This window comes from Bos javanicus, chromosome 25 (assembly GCF_032452875.1).
Source record: "Bos javanicus breed banteng chromosome 25, ARS-OSU_banteng_1.0, whole genome shotgun sequence".
NCBI lineage: Eukaryota > Metazoa > Chordata > Mammalia > Artiodactyla > Bovidae > Bos > Bos javanicus.
The window spans coordinates 16433868-16450871 of record NC_083892.1 but is presented as its reverse complement, the minus strand read 5'-3'; the positions used below and the strand labels follow the sequence as shown (position 1 = coordinate 16450871).

General features: G+C 37.8%; 1 protein-coding gene across 3 annotated transcripts in view; it reads left to right on the top strand.

Moving 5' to 3' along the window:
* The window catches only part of SMG1 (SMG1 nonsense mediated mRNA decay associated PI3K related kinase), a 98972-nt gene extending 84171 nt beyond the window's left edge, over nt 1-14801 (top strand). For all 3 annotated transcript variants that reach the window (XM_061401249.1, XM_061401248.1, XM_061401250.1), the window contains 9 exons: nt 1730-1867; nt 3133-3285; nt 4000-4179; nt 4958-5185; nt 5936-6147; nt 6307-6413; nt 7803-7982; nt 8070-8176; nt 10209-14801. In XM_061401249.1, coding sequence (XP_061257233.1) covers nt 1730-1867; nt 3133-3285; nt 4000-4179; nt 4958-5185; nt 5936-6147; nt 6307-6413; nt 7803-7982; nt 8070-8176; nt 10209-10286 — 1383 coding nt within the window. In that variant the 3' untranslated portion in view covers nt 10287-14801. The remainder of the gene's footprint in view (nt 1-1729; nt 1868-3132; nt 3286-3999; nt 4180-4957; nt 5186-5935; nt 6148-6306; nt 6414-7802; nt 7983-8069; nt 8177-10208) is intronic.
* Nucleotides 14802-17004: the final 2203 nt, after the last annotated feature.

Below are 17004 nucleotides of genomic sequence, written 5' to 3'. Positions count from 1 at the left end.
AAGGTTGATGACTGTGTGGATTAAAAATGATGATCTGGGACTTCCCTGGTGACACGGCGGATAAGTATCCGCCTGCTAATGCAGGGAACACAGATTTGATCCCTGGTCTGGGAAGATTCCACATGCCTTGGAGTAAGTAACTACTGAGCAACTACCTACTGTGCGCCACAACTACTGAGCCCATGTGCTGCAACTTCTGAAGCTTGCGTGCACTGGAACCTGTGCTCTGCAACAAGGGAAGCCACTGCAGCGAGAAGCCCACGCACTGCAACAAGAGTAGCCCCACTCTGAGCAGCTAGAAAAAGCCCACACAGCAGCAAAGACCCAGCACTGCCAAAAACACTTTTTTAAAAGAAGAAAAAAAAAATGGTGATCTGTATAAGATAATAAGCACAGTATAAATTATAGATTTTTTTCTTATTTCTTTACTTCAGTATATTGTCAGTAGCTTCAGACAGGTGGACTCATGGAGTAGCACTGGGGCTGTAGTATCAGGGGTTCTGGTTTGGCCCAAACGTTGTTTACTTTGTATCATTTATATTGAAGCCGCTTCCCAAGAGTGAGTTGGTGGGACATGGAACCAGTGTATTTTTCTCTTTGCAGTTTTATCAATTTGCTGGTTTCTTAGGTCATAAGTTAAGAAAAGTAATTTATTCAGATTCTGAAGTTACATTTATTATAGGTTAGCAGTCCATCTAGCACATTGGGATTTTTTTTTTTAATAACATCTATTTAAAAAAATCTTTTATTTACTGGCTGTTTTGGGTCTTTGTTGGCTGTACGCTAGTTGTGAAGAGTAGGGACTGCTCTCCATTTGTGGTGCACAGGCTTCTCATTGCGGTGGCTTCCCTTGTTGTAGAGTACAGGCTCTAGGCACACAGGCTTCAGTAACTATGGTGCACAGGCTCAGTACTTGTGGCGCACAGGTTTAGTTGCTTCACAGCATGTGGGATCTTCCCAGACCAGTGTCCCTTGTATTGCAAAGTGGATTCTTAACCACTAGACCACCAGGGAAAGCCCCATGTTGGGCTTTTCTTGGCATTTATTTTACTTCAAAAAAATAATGTTGAAAGGTTTATTTAATACATTTTAGAGTTTATTCATTGAAAAAGTTGACAACTACATGGAAAATATTATAAAAGTTCTTCCAGTTTTGTTCATCTGAACATATTGTAAGCTAGCACAATATATAACTTTAAAATTTCAGCTCAGATGTCCCTTGGCCTTCTGGGGCCACCGTACAGTGTACAGGATGCACGCGTAAGATGGCTTGATCCCCTGTCAGCACTTGCCTGCACCTTTCTGTTATTCTGCCACTTGTAGGTTCACTGGAGAATTCCTCCTCCTCTGACTGCTGCCATTGTCTCTCTCAGTTACTTGCTTAGCTCCCATGCTGGGCAACTCTTCTACCTACTGTGCTTGTTCCAGCCTCTGAACTGGAGATTATTTTCGGGGGTTTGTGTAGGAAACTTTTACTAGGAAATGCCTTCAGAATTGCTGTTTAAATACTGCATATCCGTGATCCAAGAAATTTATCAGCCATTCTCTACCTCAGGAAATTTTCCATCTGGTTAATTCTTTTACTGAGTTTCTGTTACTCTTCCCTGCCCACCCTGCCCTGCTGCACCTGGACTTTTTACCACCTCCCCCAGTCCTTCCCCTAATGTCACTTCCCCTCTCTTGGTTTTTTCCCCTGCTTACTTTGTTACATTTCTTTTTCTTTGAACAGTGGCAGCATGAAGATCTCCTTATCAATAGACCACAAGCCATGTCTGTCACACCTCCCCCTCGTTCTGCCATATTAACCAGCATGAAAAAGAAACTCCATACTCTGAGCCAGATTGAAACTTCAATTGCAACAGTTCAGGTACGTTTTGTCATTTCCTCCTTCTGGCACATCTTACTTTTAGAAATGGTCTCTACTGTGGTGAAGTGCTCTGTTCAGTCTGTCCTTGGCTTTTAAGTCACAGGAACTTTAATACCTTTTTCACTTTTATTTTTAATTTGTGTCTTTTTTTTCTTATCTTCCAAAGTAACTGAATCTTAGCAGTATATTTTGAACCAAGAATACAGACATACTAAATATTTCAAATTTTTAATGAACTATTTAAGAATTTTTAATGGCTATTACTGTGCCATTATACATTAACGTTGGTAATGGTAAAAACTTGAATACCAAATTTGTTTTCTGAAAGTTTGGCATATTATTAATATCCATGAAGTTTAGTTCTATCTTCCTTCTATTGTGTAGTTAATGGAATTTTGTGATATCAAAAGCAGCAGAACATTTTTCTAAACCATCATTTTTGACTATTTTTGGGTCACATCAGCAAAATATTTAATCTCACCTTTTTTTCAACAAGAGAAACTGGTCTTGATGATGGTTTTATATACATCTCTGGTATTCTTATATATTCAGTAGTAACTGACATTTTTCTGTTTTTATAGTTTAATATTAGTATAATTACAATCACTGTAATAATATTTTTTAAATTTTTAATAGAACTTTTCTTGAGCTCACTTCTTTGAAGATTGAAATACCTTTTCTCTACAGCATATTAGTCCTAGTTTTCACTTTAGAGATTGAACTCATGCCCTTTCTGATTCTAGAGGTGTCTGTGTGTGAGCGGGTGGGGGGCGAAAAGTATGAATGGAAACTCCGCCACTTGAAATGTTGAGTACATAATGAAGCAACTTTGTTATGTAAAACCTTTGTATTGTGATAATCTGGCTGGATTTTTTACCATTATTCATGAATGTTTCCATTTGTGGGAATCTGATTTTCATCTTTTACAATCAAAGATATAAATGGACTTTCTCATAGATAGCATATATAGTACAGTGGGAATTTGGTATGACAGGGTTTTGTTTTTTTTTAAAGACTATTTAGAAATGAAAATGAAACTTCTTTCTGCAAAATAAACTGAAAGCCAGTCCTTGCCTTCTCAGATATGTTTAGTCTTAAATACTCTATATGAAGTCAAGATTAATTCCAAAAGGTGACAGTTTGTTAAAGATGTTTTCTAAGTTACTTATGCCATCCTATTTCTTTTGAATCTCTCTTATTCATATAAAATGCTCAACAGATAGGAAGTGGAATCCTATTCACTGAGATTCTGCTGGCTTTTATAGGAGAAACTGGCAGCACTTGAAGCAAGTATTGAACAGCGACTCAAATGGGCAGGTGGTGCCAACCCTGCACTGGCACCTGTACTACAGGATTTTGAAGCAACAATAGCTGAAAGAAGAAATCTTGTCCTTAAGGAGAGCCAAAGAGCAAGTCAGGTATGGGCACCTGTGTGTGCCATCTTATTTTCAGTTACAGGATAATATAACTCATTATATAATCAGGCACAACATTGAACTAATATGATTCCCATATCCCATATATCCATTACCAGAATTTAATAATTGTCAACTTAAGTCCTACTTTATTTTCTGTGTACTCCCTACCCTAAATTTAATGGTAATCTCAAATATTATATCATTTTATCTGTAAATATTTCAGTATGTATATATAAGATGAGAACTAGTTAGTAACATAATCACAATACTATTACTGTACCTTGAAAGATGTCCTTAATATTGTCAAATAAGCAGTTAGTGTTTTCTGATCTAAATGGTAAAATTATGTAGGAGTAGAAGCAGAAGGGGGGAGCATTTCAGATTGGAATTTAGATATAGCACAAACAAATTTAAGCTGAATATGATAACAGTTTTTTTATGGAGTAAAATTTGTGTTAAAAAAGAATCATGCAGAAGATGTGTTTACCTAACTTTACTTAGGTGCTTTTTGGCCTTCTCAGACTTGACAGCATCAACCTAAAAGTGTTAATTTATTTACAGCTTTTATAAGAAGTGGGTCTGAGAGTCATACATTCATACATTTTCAGGACCTGGTCCTAAATTCTGGAAATGAATAGGTAGTATTATTTTTCTTTCATTAATTGCAATTTTTTTTCCTCATTGTGATGGTTCCACTCTTTTTCCTCTTCACAGGTCACTTTCCTCTGCAGCAATATCATTCATTTTGAAAGTTTACGAACTAGAACTGCAGAAGCCTTAAACCTGGATGCTGCATTATTTGAACTAATCAAACGGTGTCAGCAAATGTGTTCATTTGCATCACAGTTTAACAGTTCAGTCTCTGAGTTAGAGCTTCGTTTATTACAGAGGGTGGTAAGTCTTGATTCTTGGGAGTGAATAGATTTGGTAATTTAAATAAGACCAACTATATGCTCTCAAAATCAATATATTCACTAGTCTACATTTATTGAGCATGTACTGTATATGAGATATTGTGAAGAATTCAAGGATGACTAAATCTTTCTTTTATCCCCAAAGGAACTTATTTATACAAATAATACAGTGAATGAAATGAAAAAGTGAAAAGAACTCTCAGAGCTATAAGTAGAGCTATAAATAGAATCACTGTAGGGGTTCCTAGGGAAGGAGAGAGCTAATGTGTAGCAAATGACTCAGATGCACTTTGGAAAGTAGGATAGCAGACAGAGGGCTAGTGGAGGACGAATGCTGGAATATCAAGTTAATAAATTCAGCATTTCTACTTTGTGGGAAGGCTTTAGACTATGTATTAGGACGCCCTGGTTTTATTTTAAAGAGTTACTTACAGTGCCTGGGGTCCTAGCTGTGTGTCATGTTTGTTACTCCAAATATATTTTCTTAGGTTTTAAACTTTAAGCGTTTGTTCCCTGTATAATTAGGCAGAAAAGTAAAAATCTTAGTTTGTATTTTGTAGATTGTTTAAATTATCAAGTATTTCTAAAAATTTATTTAAATTTTTAAGAAAACACTTTTCTAGTGAATTAATTCATGACTCAGCAACTAAGGTTCTTTGTATCAACTTGAGTTACGATTATCTTTTGATATGATGTTGAGGAAAAGAATCTTATATTTTTCTGGCTGATTCTTAAAATCAAACCCTTATTCTCTTTAGGACACGACTCTTGAACATCCTATTGGCAGCTCTGAGTGGCTTTTGTCAGCACACAAACAACTGACCCAGGATATGTCTACTCAGAGAGCAATTCAGACAGAGAAAGAGCAACAAATAGAAACAGTCTGTGAAACAATTCAGAATCTGGTTGATAATATAAAGACTGTGCTCACTGGCCATAACCGGCAGCTTGGAGATGTCAAACATCTCCTGAAAGCAATGGCCAAGGTAAGATTAATACCATTGACACATAATTACTCTCCCCCCTTTTATAAAATTACAAAAGAGTTTTATTCATGAGAAAAAAACCTAATTTCTCCGGGGTCATATTTCTGGTTTGTCACTGAGTTTATTTGTGTTTTCATCAGCTGTCAACTGTTTTTTTTTAAGCAGGTAGTAAATAGTATTCTGATTCTGTACACAGAGAAACTGGGGCTTAGAGAAACTAATTTATACAAAGTCACATAACTTATAGAAGAGCTGAAACTTGAACTTAGTCTCACAGAGTATTTAGATTTCTAACTTCTCTTCTGGCTCCCAACTCAAATCATATAGTTTGCTTCCAAAATAAATGAAATATTGCCTCTTCTCTCCAGTATTGTATAGAATCTAGATAGTAAGGAAACAGTCCTCAGAAAAGGCTTTATTATCACAAAACAGTAGATCATTTACTTTTTGAGTTTTTTTGTTTTTGGTTGTATCATATGGCTTGTGGGACCTCAACCAGGGATCAAACCCATGTTCCCCCCTGCAGTGGAAGCATGGAGTCCTAACCACTGGACTGCCAGGGAAGTCCCTGGATTTCTTTTTAGTTGGAGTTTTTATTTGTGCTGGAAACAAGATTCCTATTGAAAAGAAGTTATTAATAAATTGTAATAAGCAGATTAAATACATTGATACTAAAAAGCCACTTATTAGTCTGAAGAGTAATACTAAAACAAATACCATTTTTCTTAATCATTAACATGTTGATTCTAGGATGAAGAAGCCGCTCTGGCAGATGGTGAAGATGTTCCCTATGAGAACAGTGTTAGGCAGTTCTTGGGTGAATATAAATCATGGCAAGACAACATTCAGACAGTGCTGTTTACATTAGTCCAAGCCATGGGTCAGGTTCGAAGTCAAGAACATGTTGAAATGCTCCAGGAAATAACTCCCACCTTGAAAGAACTGAAAACGCAAAGTCAGAGGTAAGAATGCTTTCAGGCCTGAATTTAAAATGTAAGCAAAACATGTGGTAAAGTAAGTTTTGTATATTTAATTTAATATTTTTTTCAGTTTTGTTTGTACTTATAAATAGCTATTTGCTGAAGCATTTCATAAATGAGTCATTTTATTTTGTATTTCAGTGTGTATAATAATTTAGTGAGTTTTGCATCACCCTTAGTCACCGATGCAACAAATGAATGTTCGAGTCCAACATCGTCTGCTACTTATCAACCATCCTTTGCTGCAGGTAAGACTCCTGTATTCAGAAAAACCTGTATCTTGACCTGTTGATAATCTACACATACATGCTAAGATGTTAAAGAGCATCTAATATGTTTATTGGGCTTCCCTGGTGGCTCAGGCGGTAAAGAATCCACCTGCCAATGCAGGAGAAGCAGGAGACATGGGTTCTATCCCTGGGTCAGGAAGATCCCTTGGAGAAGGGAATGGCAGTGCACTCCAATATTCTTGCCTGGGAAATCCCATGGACAGAGGCCTCTGACAGGCTTTAGACTGTGGGGTCGCAAAAGAGTCAGACAGGACTTAGAAAATAAACAACAACAAACATGTTTATAGTCATCATCTTTTAAAGGTTTTCCCTAATAAACCTATTTAGAAAAACAAATTATGTCACAGATGTAAAACAAACTTATAGTTACCAAGGAGGGGGTAAATTGGGAGATTGGGGTTGACATATACACACTACTGTACATAAAATAGATAACAAGAACCTACTGTATAGCACAGGGACCTCTATTCAGCACTGTGTAATGACCTATATGGGAACAGAACCTAAAGAAGAGTGGTATAACTGATTCACTTTGCTGTACAGCAGAAACTAACACAACATTGTAAATCAACTATACTCCCATAAAACATTAATTATCTAAGTAAATAAAGGGTTTCCCTAATTTCTTGTCATATTTCAAACTGAACAGATTTTGCCTGAATTTTAAAAGTATTTATGTTAGAGATTAGAGGAAAAAAATACTGTGTGTTTAAATACTGTCTATGATTACAAAATACATGTCTGTTAGGGAAATACGGAAAATTAATTAATAGAAAAATCTGTAGTTGCTTTCCAACTAGAGACAAAACCACTGTGTATTTGTTGACTTCTCTGTGTGCATGCACACATGTATGCAAATGTATCATTCTGTGAATGTAACTTTCCTCGCCTTTTGCCACATCTAGCTGTTTAAATGGGAGAAGGCAATGGCACCCCACTCCAGTACTCTTGCCTGGAAAATCCTATGGATGGAGGAGCCTGGTGGGCTGCAATCCATGGGGTTGCTAAGAGTCAGACACAACTAAGCGACTTCACTTTCACGCATTGGAGAAGGAAATGGCAACCCACTCCAGTGTTCTTGCCTGGAGAATCCCAGGGACAGAGGAGCCTGGTGGGCTGCCGTCTGTGGGGTCACACAGAGTCGGACACAACTGAAGCGACTTAGCAGCTGTTTAAACTGTCTTTTTAGGTGAAGAGCTTTCATTTTAAGGGATAAGGACTTTAAGGTTGTAATGTCACATCTAGTATCAGGGCTTGTCCATTTGCAGTTGATGATTGAAACAGAACTGCCCTGCTTGCCCGTTTGCTGTTTACCTGTACATTGAGCTACCAACTTGCTCTCTGTAGCAGTCCGAAGCAACACTGGCCAGAAGACTCAGCCTGATGTCATGTCACAGAACGCTAGAAAGCTGATTCAGAAAAACCTAGCTACATCAGCAGATACCCCACCGAGCACCGTTCCGGGAACTGGCAAGAGTGTTGCTTGTAGTCCTAAAAAGGCCGTCAGAGACCCTAAGACTGGAAAAGGTAATTAGTTAAAATAAGGACACCTTAAATATTAAATATTAATACTCAGTGGTGGCTTGACTTATACATGTCTCCATTGCTTCACAGCTGTGCAGGAGAGAAACTCGTATGCGGTGAGTGTGTGGAAGAGAGTGAAAGCCAAGCTAGAGGGCCGAGATGTTGATCCGAATAGGAGGATGTCAGTTGCTGAACAGGTGACCATCTTTTAAACTTGAGCTACATATTTTAATGCTGCTGAAGCAGTATAGGTTTAAAGATTCCATCATCCCCATCTTCGGTGGCATATCGAGAAATAAGGAATTTAAATCTATTTTCAGGCCTCAGAAGATTTTGAATAACACAGCTCCTAGATTGTCAACTCTAACTCTAGCCTGTTAACACTTTCCTTTCAACCCAGTCCTCTTTTAACCAAAATTTGAGGTGTTGCTTGACCCTTTCTCTTCCAACAGAAGACTATTAGTTTGCGTGTTAGAGAGAGCTATGTGAAGGTTTCTAATGATATGAGGGTGACACTGTCGGTGTCAGTAGTATCTATAAATAATCTGTAAAGTGTTCCTGGGTGTCAGTTGGTCTGAAGTTATTACTCTGAAATTTTATCATTATTATTAAAATTGTATATATAAATTCAGGAATGAATTCTTTTGCCCACAGCTGTTTATTTTGAAAAGTTTCAAACTTCAGAAATGTTATAGGAATGCTCATGTATTACATATTCCTTGCCTAGAATTGGCAAGTCAGTTATTAATATTCTTATATTTGCCTAATCTTTCTGTGTAACACTTCTTGCCCTAAGTACTTTGTCTCCCAAACAAAACATTGTAATAATATATAGCCATGATATATAGCTACGATACAATTATAAAATTATCAGCTTCAGAAAACTTAACACTGGTGTTAACGTTGACTGCTATCCACCATTGAGTCCATATTTAGGTTTCTCCAGTTATCTTCAGATATCCTTTTTTACTTAGCCACCCTCACCCATACAGAATTTAGTCAAAGCTTATCCTGAAGTTTATATACTTGTTCCAGTTTTAATTTCCTTTTAATGTCTAGAACAGTTCCTGAGCCTTTTCTTTTATGACATTTAAATTTTTTATGTGTCCAGACCACTTGGTTTGCAGAATGTGCCTCAGTTTATATTTGTCTGATATTTTCCTTATATCATAGCATTTTTGGCAAGACTACTTTGCCAGTGATGTGTTCTTAGAATTTTACATCATTGAATGTGTGTCTGTTTGTGCCATCTTTGTTATTAAGTTAGAGCACTTAGTCAAGGGTAATGTTCTCCTGAATTCTCCATTACACATTTGCTTTTTCTTCTGTGGGGTAGGGTAAAAATCTGAGACTTGTGAATACCCTATTTTCTAATGGCTTGGCATCCACAATTCACATCAGCAATTTTTTTTAAAGTTTTAAACACTGTTAGATCTCTATATTGGATCTGAGCTTAAGCTCTTCCTGGTTAAGAGTCATTCTTTAGAGAGGGTGTGTCAAATTTGTCAAAAATCCTGGACAGTGTTCTGGGCCTAGGGGTATCTTTGCTTCAGAAATTTTCTGGTAGGTTAATGGGTTGTGTGTTTTCATGACTACATCTTAGGTCTCTGTCCATTTTTTTTTGAAGGATGCTTAGCTATTGTGCTTTTTATTCTGATAGTTAAGTTTTATATAAAAAAATGTTAAGTGGCTCACAGGAGTAGGGAAAGTATAGAGTTCTTTGCACACAAAGAACTGTTGTAAGTTATAATTCAGCAGCCATAGAGTGAGCATTTACTATATAATTGGACCCTGATGGATGCTCTGGATAGAGAAATGATCATATCTCTTACTGTAAAAGAATATTTAACTGCGTCAGAATCAGCAGATGTTTGCTGAGTATGAAACTGTTCCAGAATCTTCTGGGCACTTTTCAATTCACCTAAGCATTTGTCCAGTGAATTCACATGGTTAATCCCAAGAACACCTGTATGGTCAGTGGCACTCTCTCTCCATCTAAGGATTTGTAAGGCTCAAAGGGGATTGTGACTTTCCCAAGGCACACATTTGTAAGTTACAGAATTAGGAGGGAAGCTCAGATTATTTAACTTCTTCCCACCATGACAACTGCACATCTTTGGGTAATTAATTTGGGTGATTAGAAACTTAAACAGTTCATGTAACTCAGATATGAATCATGCTGTTTCAAGTTTTAAATGGCTTTAAATTCTGTCCTGCCCATTTTTACAGGTTGACTATGTCATTAAGGAAGCAACTAATCTAGATAACTTGGCTCAGCTGTATGAAGGTTGGACAGCCTGGGTATGAATGGCAAGACAGTAGATGAGTCTGGTTAAGCGAGGTCAGACATCCACCAGAATCAACTCAGCCTCAGGCATCCAAAGCCACACCACAGTCGGTGGTGATGCAACTGGGGGCTTACTCTGAGGAAACCTAGGAAATCTCGGTGCGCTAGGGAAGTGAATCCTGCAGGACAGCTGCACTCAGGGATACGCCCAACACCATGGCCTGCAACCCCAGGGTCAAGGGTGAAAGAAAGCAAGCAAGCTCACCGCCTGAACACGGAGATTGTCTTTCTGCCACAGAACAGCTGCAGACGTGTCAGGAGGTTAGCTGCAGAAAGAGATCGGGATGCCGCGGAGCACAGTGATTTGGAACTCCATTCCACCTGACCCCGTGTGTACAATCCAGGAAAAAAACCCAGCTCAGAAACAAGAGGAAACTGGGGCCGCGAAGAAATCACAGCTAAGGAAGATTTGATGCATTCAGATTCTTGCATAACACTTGTTGCTTAGCAACAGTACTGGTCGGGTTGACCAGTAAGTACAAAAAAAGGCTATGAGATATGAATTTCAGAAATGGACTGAAGAAGGAGAGCTATGTAACAGATACACTACATTGGAAGAACTTACTTCTGAAATGAAGGGAAAAAAACCCACCCCATCGTCGTCCTCCCCATCCCCCTCCATCTGCCCATTTCCCCCTTTACCTGATCTAGTAGATTAGCCATCTTTCGCATTCACTTTTATTTCAATCCTTATATTTCATATACTTCATCTCGATGCTGTTAACTTATATTTGGAGTGATAAACAGAAAATTTTCCAAAACCACTGATAACACGGAAAATGCAAGGATTGTTTAAAGGTCTGATGATCACATACAAAATGTAATTCTGGTTATTTAAGTCATTTCTGTGATTCTATCATGTACAGTTTCCAGAATTGTCACTGTGCATTCAAAAGTAATGAATCTAACAGACATTTGATTTAATGTACACTCCCCTTTGCTTATAGTGTACATTTTTGGGAGGTCATTCAAATTTCCCTCTTCTGTGATTGCTGTAGTATCTTCATAGAAAGTAGCTAATCCAATGTAATCTTTTACCTTTTTAAAAACCAGGATAGAGTACCTATTAAGAGTTTTACATTGTTGATGGCAGATTAACAATAAAGTGATGTTCTGGTGGAGGTAGAGTGAAATGTTTTTTTAATTCAGTTTTCTCATTTGATACTTTTAATTTACAGTTTACAAGGTGTAAATTAAAAGTGCTTTAGTTTACCTGGCCTTTTAGGACATATACATGAAACATCAGCAAAAAGTAAGAACCAACATCTTTTATTAAGTTCCATTATTAGTGTGTGAAGTACTTTAATTTTTGCACAGTTTTAATAGTTCAGTAGTGAATTCATGATCAAGGTTTCCTTAAATTTAGCATTGCATTTCAGTACTGTGTAAGCTCAACTGTTGATCCAAAATAAAAATCCAGACTAGAATAGGATTCCTAAAATCACGTATCAACACAGAGTAGAAGAGGATTAAAATCTTGATCGAGTACATTTTCCCTGCAATTTAGAGATTAGGGCTATGATCACTTTCTAGTTGCCAGTCTTCACAGACAAACTTGAAAGAAATTAAGGAAAAATTTCACATAGTTCTGGCCTTTGCTGTATTCTGATTGCCACATTAATCTGTAATCCTTAAATACTCATGGGAGAATGCATTTCAGTATCAGTGCTCTTTTAATACTTTGACAGGTATTATAAGAAAGGTGATATTTTTGAGTACCCATGTGTCTAATGGCAAGTTAAGGAAACTAGTGCATCAAATTTTACTTTCTTCATTCATTTTGAACCTTATTTTCACAATCAAAACAACCTAACTGAATAATAATGCCATACTGTGTTTTGCACACTGCTTTATTTCCTAGAGGCTGTTGCACTCATCACTTGATTACCTCTGCTGTTTCAAGATTAGTCTTTCAACAACATTCTTTGTCACAAGGAAAAACTTTTATTACAATGATAAAACCAGTTCACACTAGTTTATCCTTATAGACAGTAATCAGAAATTGCCTTTTTGTTGGTAAAGAAGAAAAATGAAATAGGTGAATTTTATTGCCTGTGAATTTCAGACTTCAGAGGTACCTGGCACCTTATCCTAGCAAAAAAAAACAGCTTTACATAAAAAAACATGTGCCTCTGCTAAATTATCCATCACTTTTATTTTAAAATGATCCCTCAGAGAATAGTGTGACATATACATATTTGGTTGTAGGGCAGATATGATTGATGACTTCAAAGCTTGCTCTTTGCTGCATTCTGGACAATAAGACCTCAGTCTGTACTCTGGCTGCTTCTGGGGAAGTCATTTGACAAGTAGCCTTGTCATTTTGAACTGTTTACAAGAGAACTCAACAGTTAAGAGATTTAATCAGGAGTAAAAAGCTTTGGTCATACAGCAGATTCAGAAGACAGGTCTGTATTTTGGTGATTATCTTTTAAAATGTGAAGTTCAGAGTGCTATGGTTATGAAGTCATGCATTTTTGATAATACAGAAATACCTGTGGCAAACCAGGGGTCTGCTCCACCCTCCCTCCTCCTGTCCCCCATCCCCTCTCCCACCTTCCTTCTCCCTCTTCCTCCCCATCCGACTTCTGTACTCTCACACTCTCGTGCTCCCCCCACCCTTCTTAAGATTCAGGGGTACAGAATAACTTAAAACTTCTACAATTTGAAGTACCCTTGGAAACGGAAGTTTATCGTAAGTGTTTTGCTGTCTATAATTTTCTAGAATTGCCTGAATTTTAGTTGATTTCTCTATAAAGCTGTGGAGGCTTAGTAGTCTATGGAGCTGTCTGTATTTCTCTTTTACTCTGTTTCTTTGATGTGTCTTGCAGTATCTCTTTATTTCTGGTCATGAGTTCTTCACATAGTTTGTTAGATGATTATTCTTCTGTGCCTGACACTTGTGAGTTGTTTGAGATATGTGACGTTTCTGTGTGAGAACTGATAATCAAGCTCTTGATCTGCTCCCCTAAATTGCTCTTTTAGAGCCCAAACCCCAGGTTCAGGGTTGAGGGTTTGTAATACAAAGAAAAACTTCCATCACTTCTGCCCTTAACACTTGCCTCTATTCTGTCGTATGTAGTGTTCTTAATGTCCAGTGTTTGGTGTTATCTGCATTGTTTTTGTTTTTAATTGTGGTTGTTCTGATGTGTGAAATTTAAGGAAAGAGCCATTAAAAAATTCCAAGCAGGGCAATGCAAGTACAGCCAAATATTAGAGTTGATGTGCAATCTTAGGTCTTTTAAATCTGTTGTGATATAGGCAGTACTTTGAATTGAAAAGTCTTCCTGGCCTATTTTCCTCTACATATTTGTAATTACTCTGGGGGCTTACTTGTTTTGGCAGTACTAAAATCAAAGGAGCTGGTTCTTCTTTTCTCCCAGTTCTTTTCCTATTAAAGAAGGCATCCACAATTAGCTTGTTAGCTTTTGTTCATATACATAAAAAAATCAATGAATGTTTTTCTGTTAGCACATTGAAGGTACCTTTGTTTTACATAAAACCAGATATATATGAAAACCAGTGCCCTTCCATTCTGTATCTTGAGCTTGTAAATGCCAGTAATTTAGAGCTAGGACTTTTCCCCTCTTAACTCTAGGAGGTAGACTATGTTAATTAAAGGATCGCTTAAAGAAGGCAGATTTTTTTCACTATTTGGGTTGTATTAGAAAGATTCCTCCTATGGGGAAAAACTAGCATTATAAATTTTCCAAACACTGAGGAAGAAAATCCACTGTATTATGAACCCAGAAGGGTTTGTTGCACTTTTCCTGCTTTTTTTTAAGGCCTGGGTAACAATATCACCATCTCTTTTTTACAAAAGGGCAAATGAACTGCAATTGAGAGAAGCTTTATAGGTTCAGTGGTTAGTTGTACAACATGAACCATTTAGCCTCTTGCTTTCCATGGGAATTTGGGCTTACTAGGGAAAAAGCTGTTTGTTGTGCTATTGTAAAAATGTCATAAAATTAGCTTGACTTTGGAAGATGATAAATTTAACTGAATGTTCTGAAATGCAGACTTGCAGAATGTATGTCTTTCAAAACAGGCTTTTTTTTTTCCTTGACAGTCCAAGTTTCAGCTCCTGTTTAAAGTTCTTTTATTTTCTGGTTTAAATTTTCCTTGTATTTCCACCTGTAATGTCAATGGCAACATCATACTTCACTTGTTAATTTACTTTACCCTTATTATATAAGAGCAAATTGAGTTGAACTGAATCTTCCTTGTTCTTAGTAACACTGTATAAATAAAAGTGGCTTCTCTGTACAAAAGGTTGCAATGCCTCCTGATGGATATAATTTTGTGATTGTATTTAAGATTAAAAGTTGAATAAATCACACCAGCTTCCTGAAAATGCTCATAATGCATCTTTTGGAAAACAAAAGTACATGGCCTACTTTGTGCGTATCTGCATTAACATGGCAAAGATTGTATGAAATATCTGTTTTTCAGAAAATAAAGTCTTAAAAGACGTAGCATTTAAGCTCTGAATTTGTTGAAGTAGTTTCCGGAAAACTTAGTTTTGGAGTATGGATAGCTTTTTTAAAGCATTAATACCTCCAAAAGTTTAAAAAGTTGATTCTAAAAAAATTTATTTTACATGTTCTAATATTTTTGAATAGAAGTGGAAATTTTACTTCAGAGTTCTTAGTATTAAGGCACAATTTATTAAGCTTCGTTTTGTATATCTTTAAAAACTTCTGTAGATTATTATTGACATATTTCCTGGTGTGTGGTGTGCAAAAGCTCTGAGGGAAAACAATATCCAGCTTGTTTGAATATCTGGAAATCAGATTGCATTTGTTGCTGCCAGATTCTGTAGGAGGATCTGTTCAGTCATCTGATATATTTCAAAAGTTCACATCCTGCCTTTGTAGTACCAAAAAAAAAAAAACACACAACCAACCCAAAACTCCAAAGGAAGCTACACCAAGGGCGGGCTGGGATTTTTAATAATTAGGGCAATTGGAAATTTAGTTAAGGACCTTATTTCAGTGCCTTAGGCTGTTAAGTTGTAAATAAGTCTGGGAACATGTTCCTTGAGTAACAAGGGACTGTGGAGAACTGTGCTATTTTAAATCAGTTTCTTTAGTTTTTTTCACCCACTTCAATTTCACAAGCTGATGTTGAAGTCTTTCTTCTGAAGTTGTACTTAGAACTTGGGTGAAAACCAGGCACATTCTGTAATAAAAACTGATTTCCTAAAGTACAAAGGGCAGGTTTTAAAGTCTAATAACCCCACACTTCTCCTTCGGAAGAGGATATTACTGTGCCAGTAGCAAGATTTTGCACACAGCGCTCTATATATTCACTAATTATGTGGCTGCTGATTGATTGGGACCTTTTTTCTTTTGAATAGGTAGAGGAGGGGCTGCTCCTCACAGTTCATAACTTATATAAAGTCTCCCGAAATGGGGTATATCTTGGCTGCATTTTCCCTACATAAACTTGTTTCCCCAGCATTTCCCAAAGGGGCACTTGACTGAAAAGTCTCCTTCCCTTATGAAGCCCCCCACCCTGCCCTGCCCCACAGGGTTTATACCTGATCAGATGCTTAATTTTTTTCAAAGTTCAATGGCAAATTTCATGCCTTTTTATGATACAATGCTTCTGCCCCCCTAGTTTTCTTAGGGGCAGCATGTGGTCTGTAGCTGTGTTGGCTCACATTTCTTTATGCCTTCCCTGAACTTTTTATGAACCTGGTAGTTATTTAAGGGACGTTTTTAAAATAAACTTGATGGCATAATATAGATGAATGCAAAAGGATAAAAGACTGGAAGTTGAAAGCTATGGCATGTTTTTCTGAAAGAGACATCTGACCAGGTCAACATTTGGCATTATTTTGTGTTAAGTAATGAAAACGTTAATGCATTTTGAAATCCTGGAGAGACAATGTGTCTCACATTGATCATCTAGTTCTTAAATTGCAGTGAATTCCACTCAGGATGGTTTACATCTTTCCTTACATGAAAGGATCTGTCAAAACCAGCTCCTTTTTGCAGGGGAACCATGCGGTTTCAAGTGAGGTGTTCTATCAATAACTTCCCCAAAGAACCCATGAAAATAAACCAGTTTTATAAAGTGGTTCCTTTTTTCACAAGCTCTCAAACTATGCCCAGATGTCCACACCCTCTCTGCCTCCCCCCGCCCCCTCCATGTAAGGCCTTATTCCTAATGAGTAGGGGAGGAAAAATTGAGGAAAACCTACAATTTATGCCCTTTTCCCTTGTCCACAAAGCTCATGAGATGGGCACGAGTCTCCAAGTCACATATCTAGGCTAAACTGCTCAGTAGCCTGACGAGGGCTGCCAAAGCAGGGATTAGAAGAAATGCGGGTCCAACTCGGGGCACAGCCGGGCCCAGGGCCACCCGCTGGATCTGGTAGAAGATCCCAGCCCGCCCCCTTAAGGAGGTTACTGTCACATGCCCATCTCTGCCCTCCGCCTGATTACTGCATGGCGTATTTCCTTAAGGACTCAATTCCAGAGAGCTGTGCTTAGCTGCTTTGAAGTCTACTGGAAGATCGTCCGAGAGCCATCTGGCGGCCCGCCTCGGGAATACTGAAGCCAGGCCTGGCCCCCGGCAGCGGCCGTTGAACCGCTTAGGAGGGGCCTGGGCGGGGCGTCTCCCACCTACTGGGCGCTGATTGGCCACCCCATGGCCCCGCCCCCGGAGCCC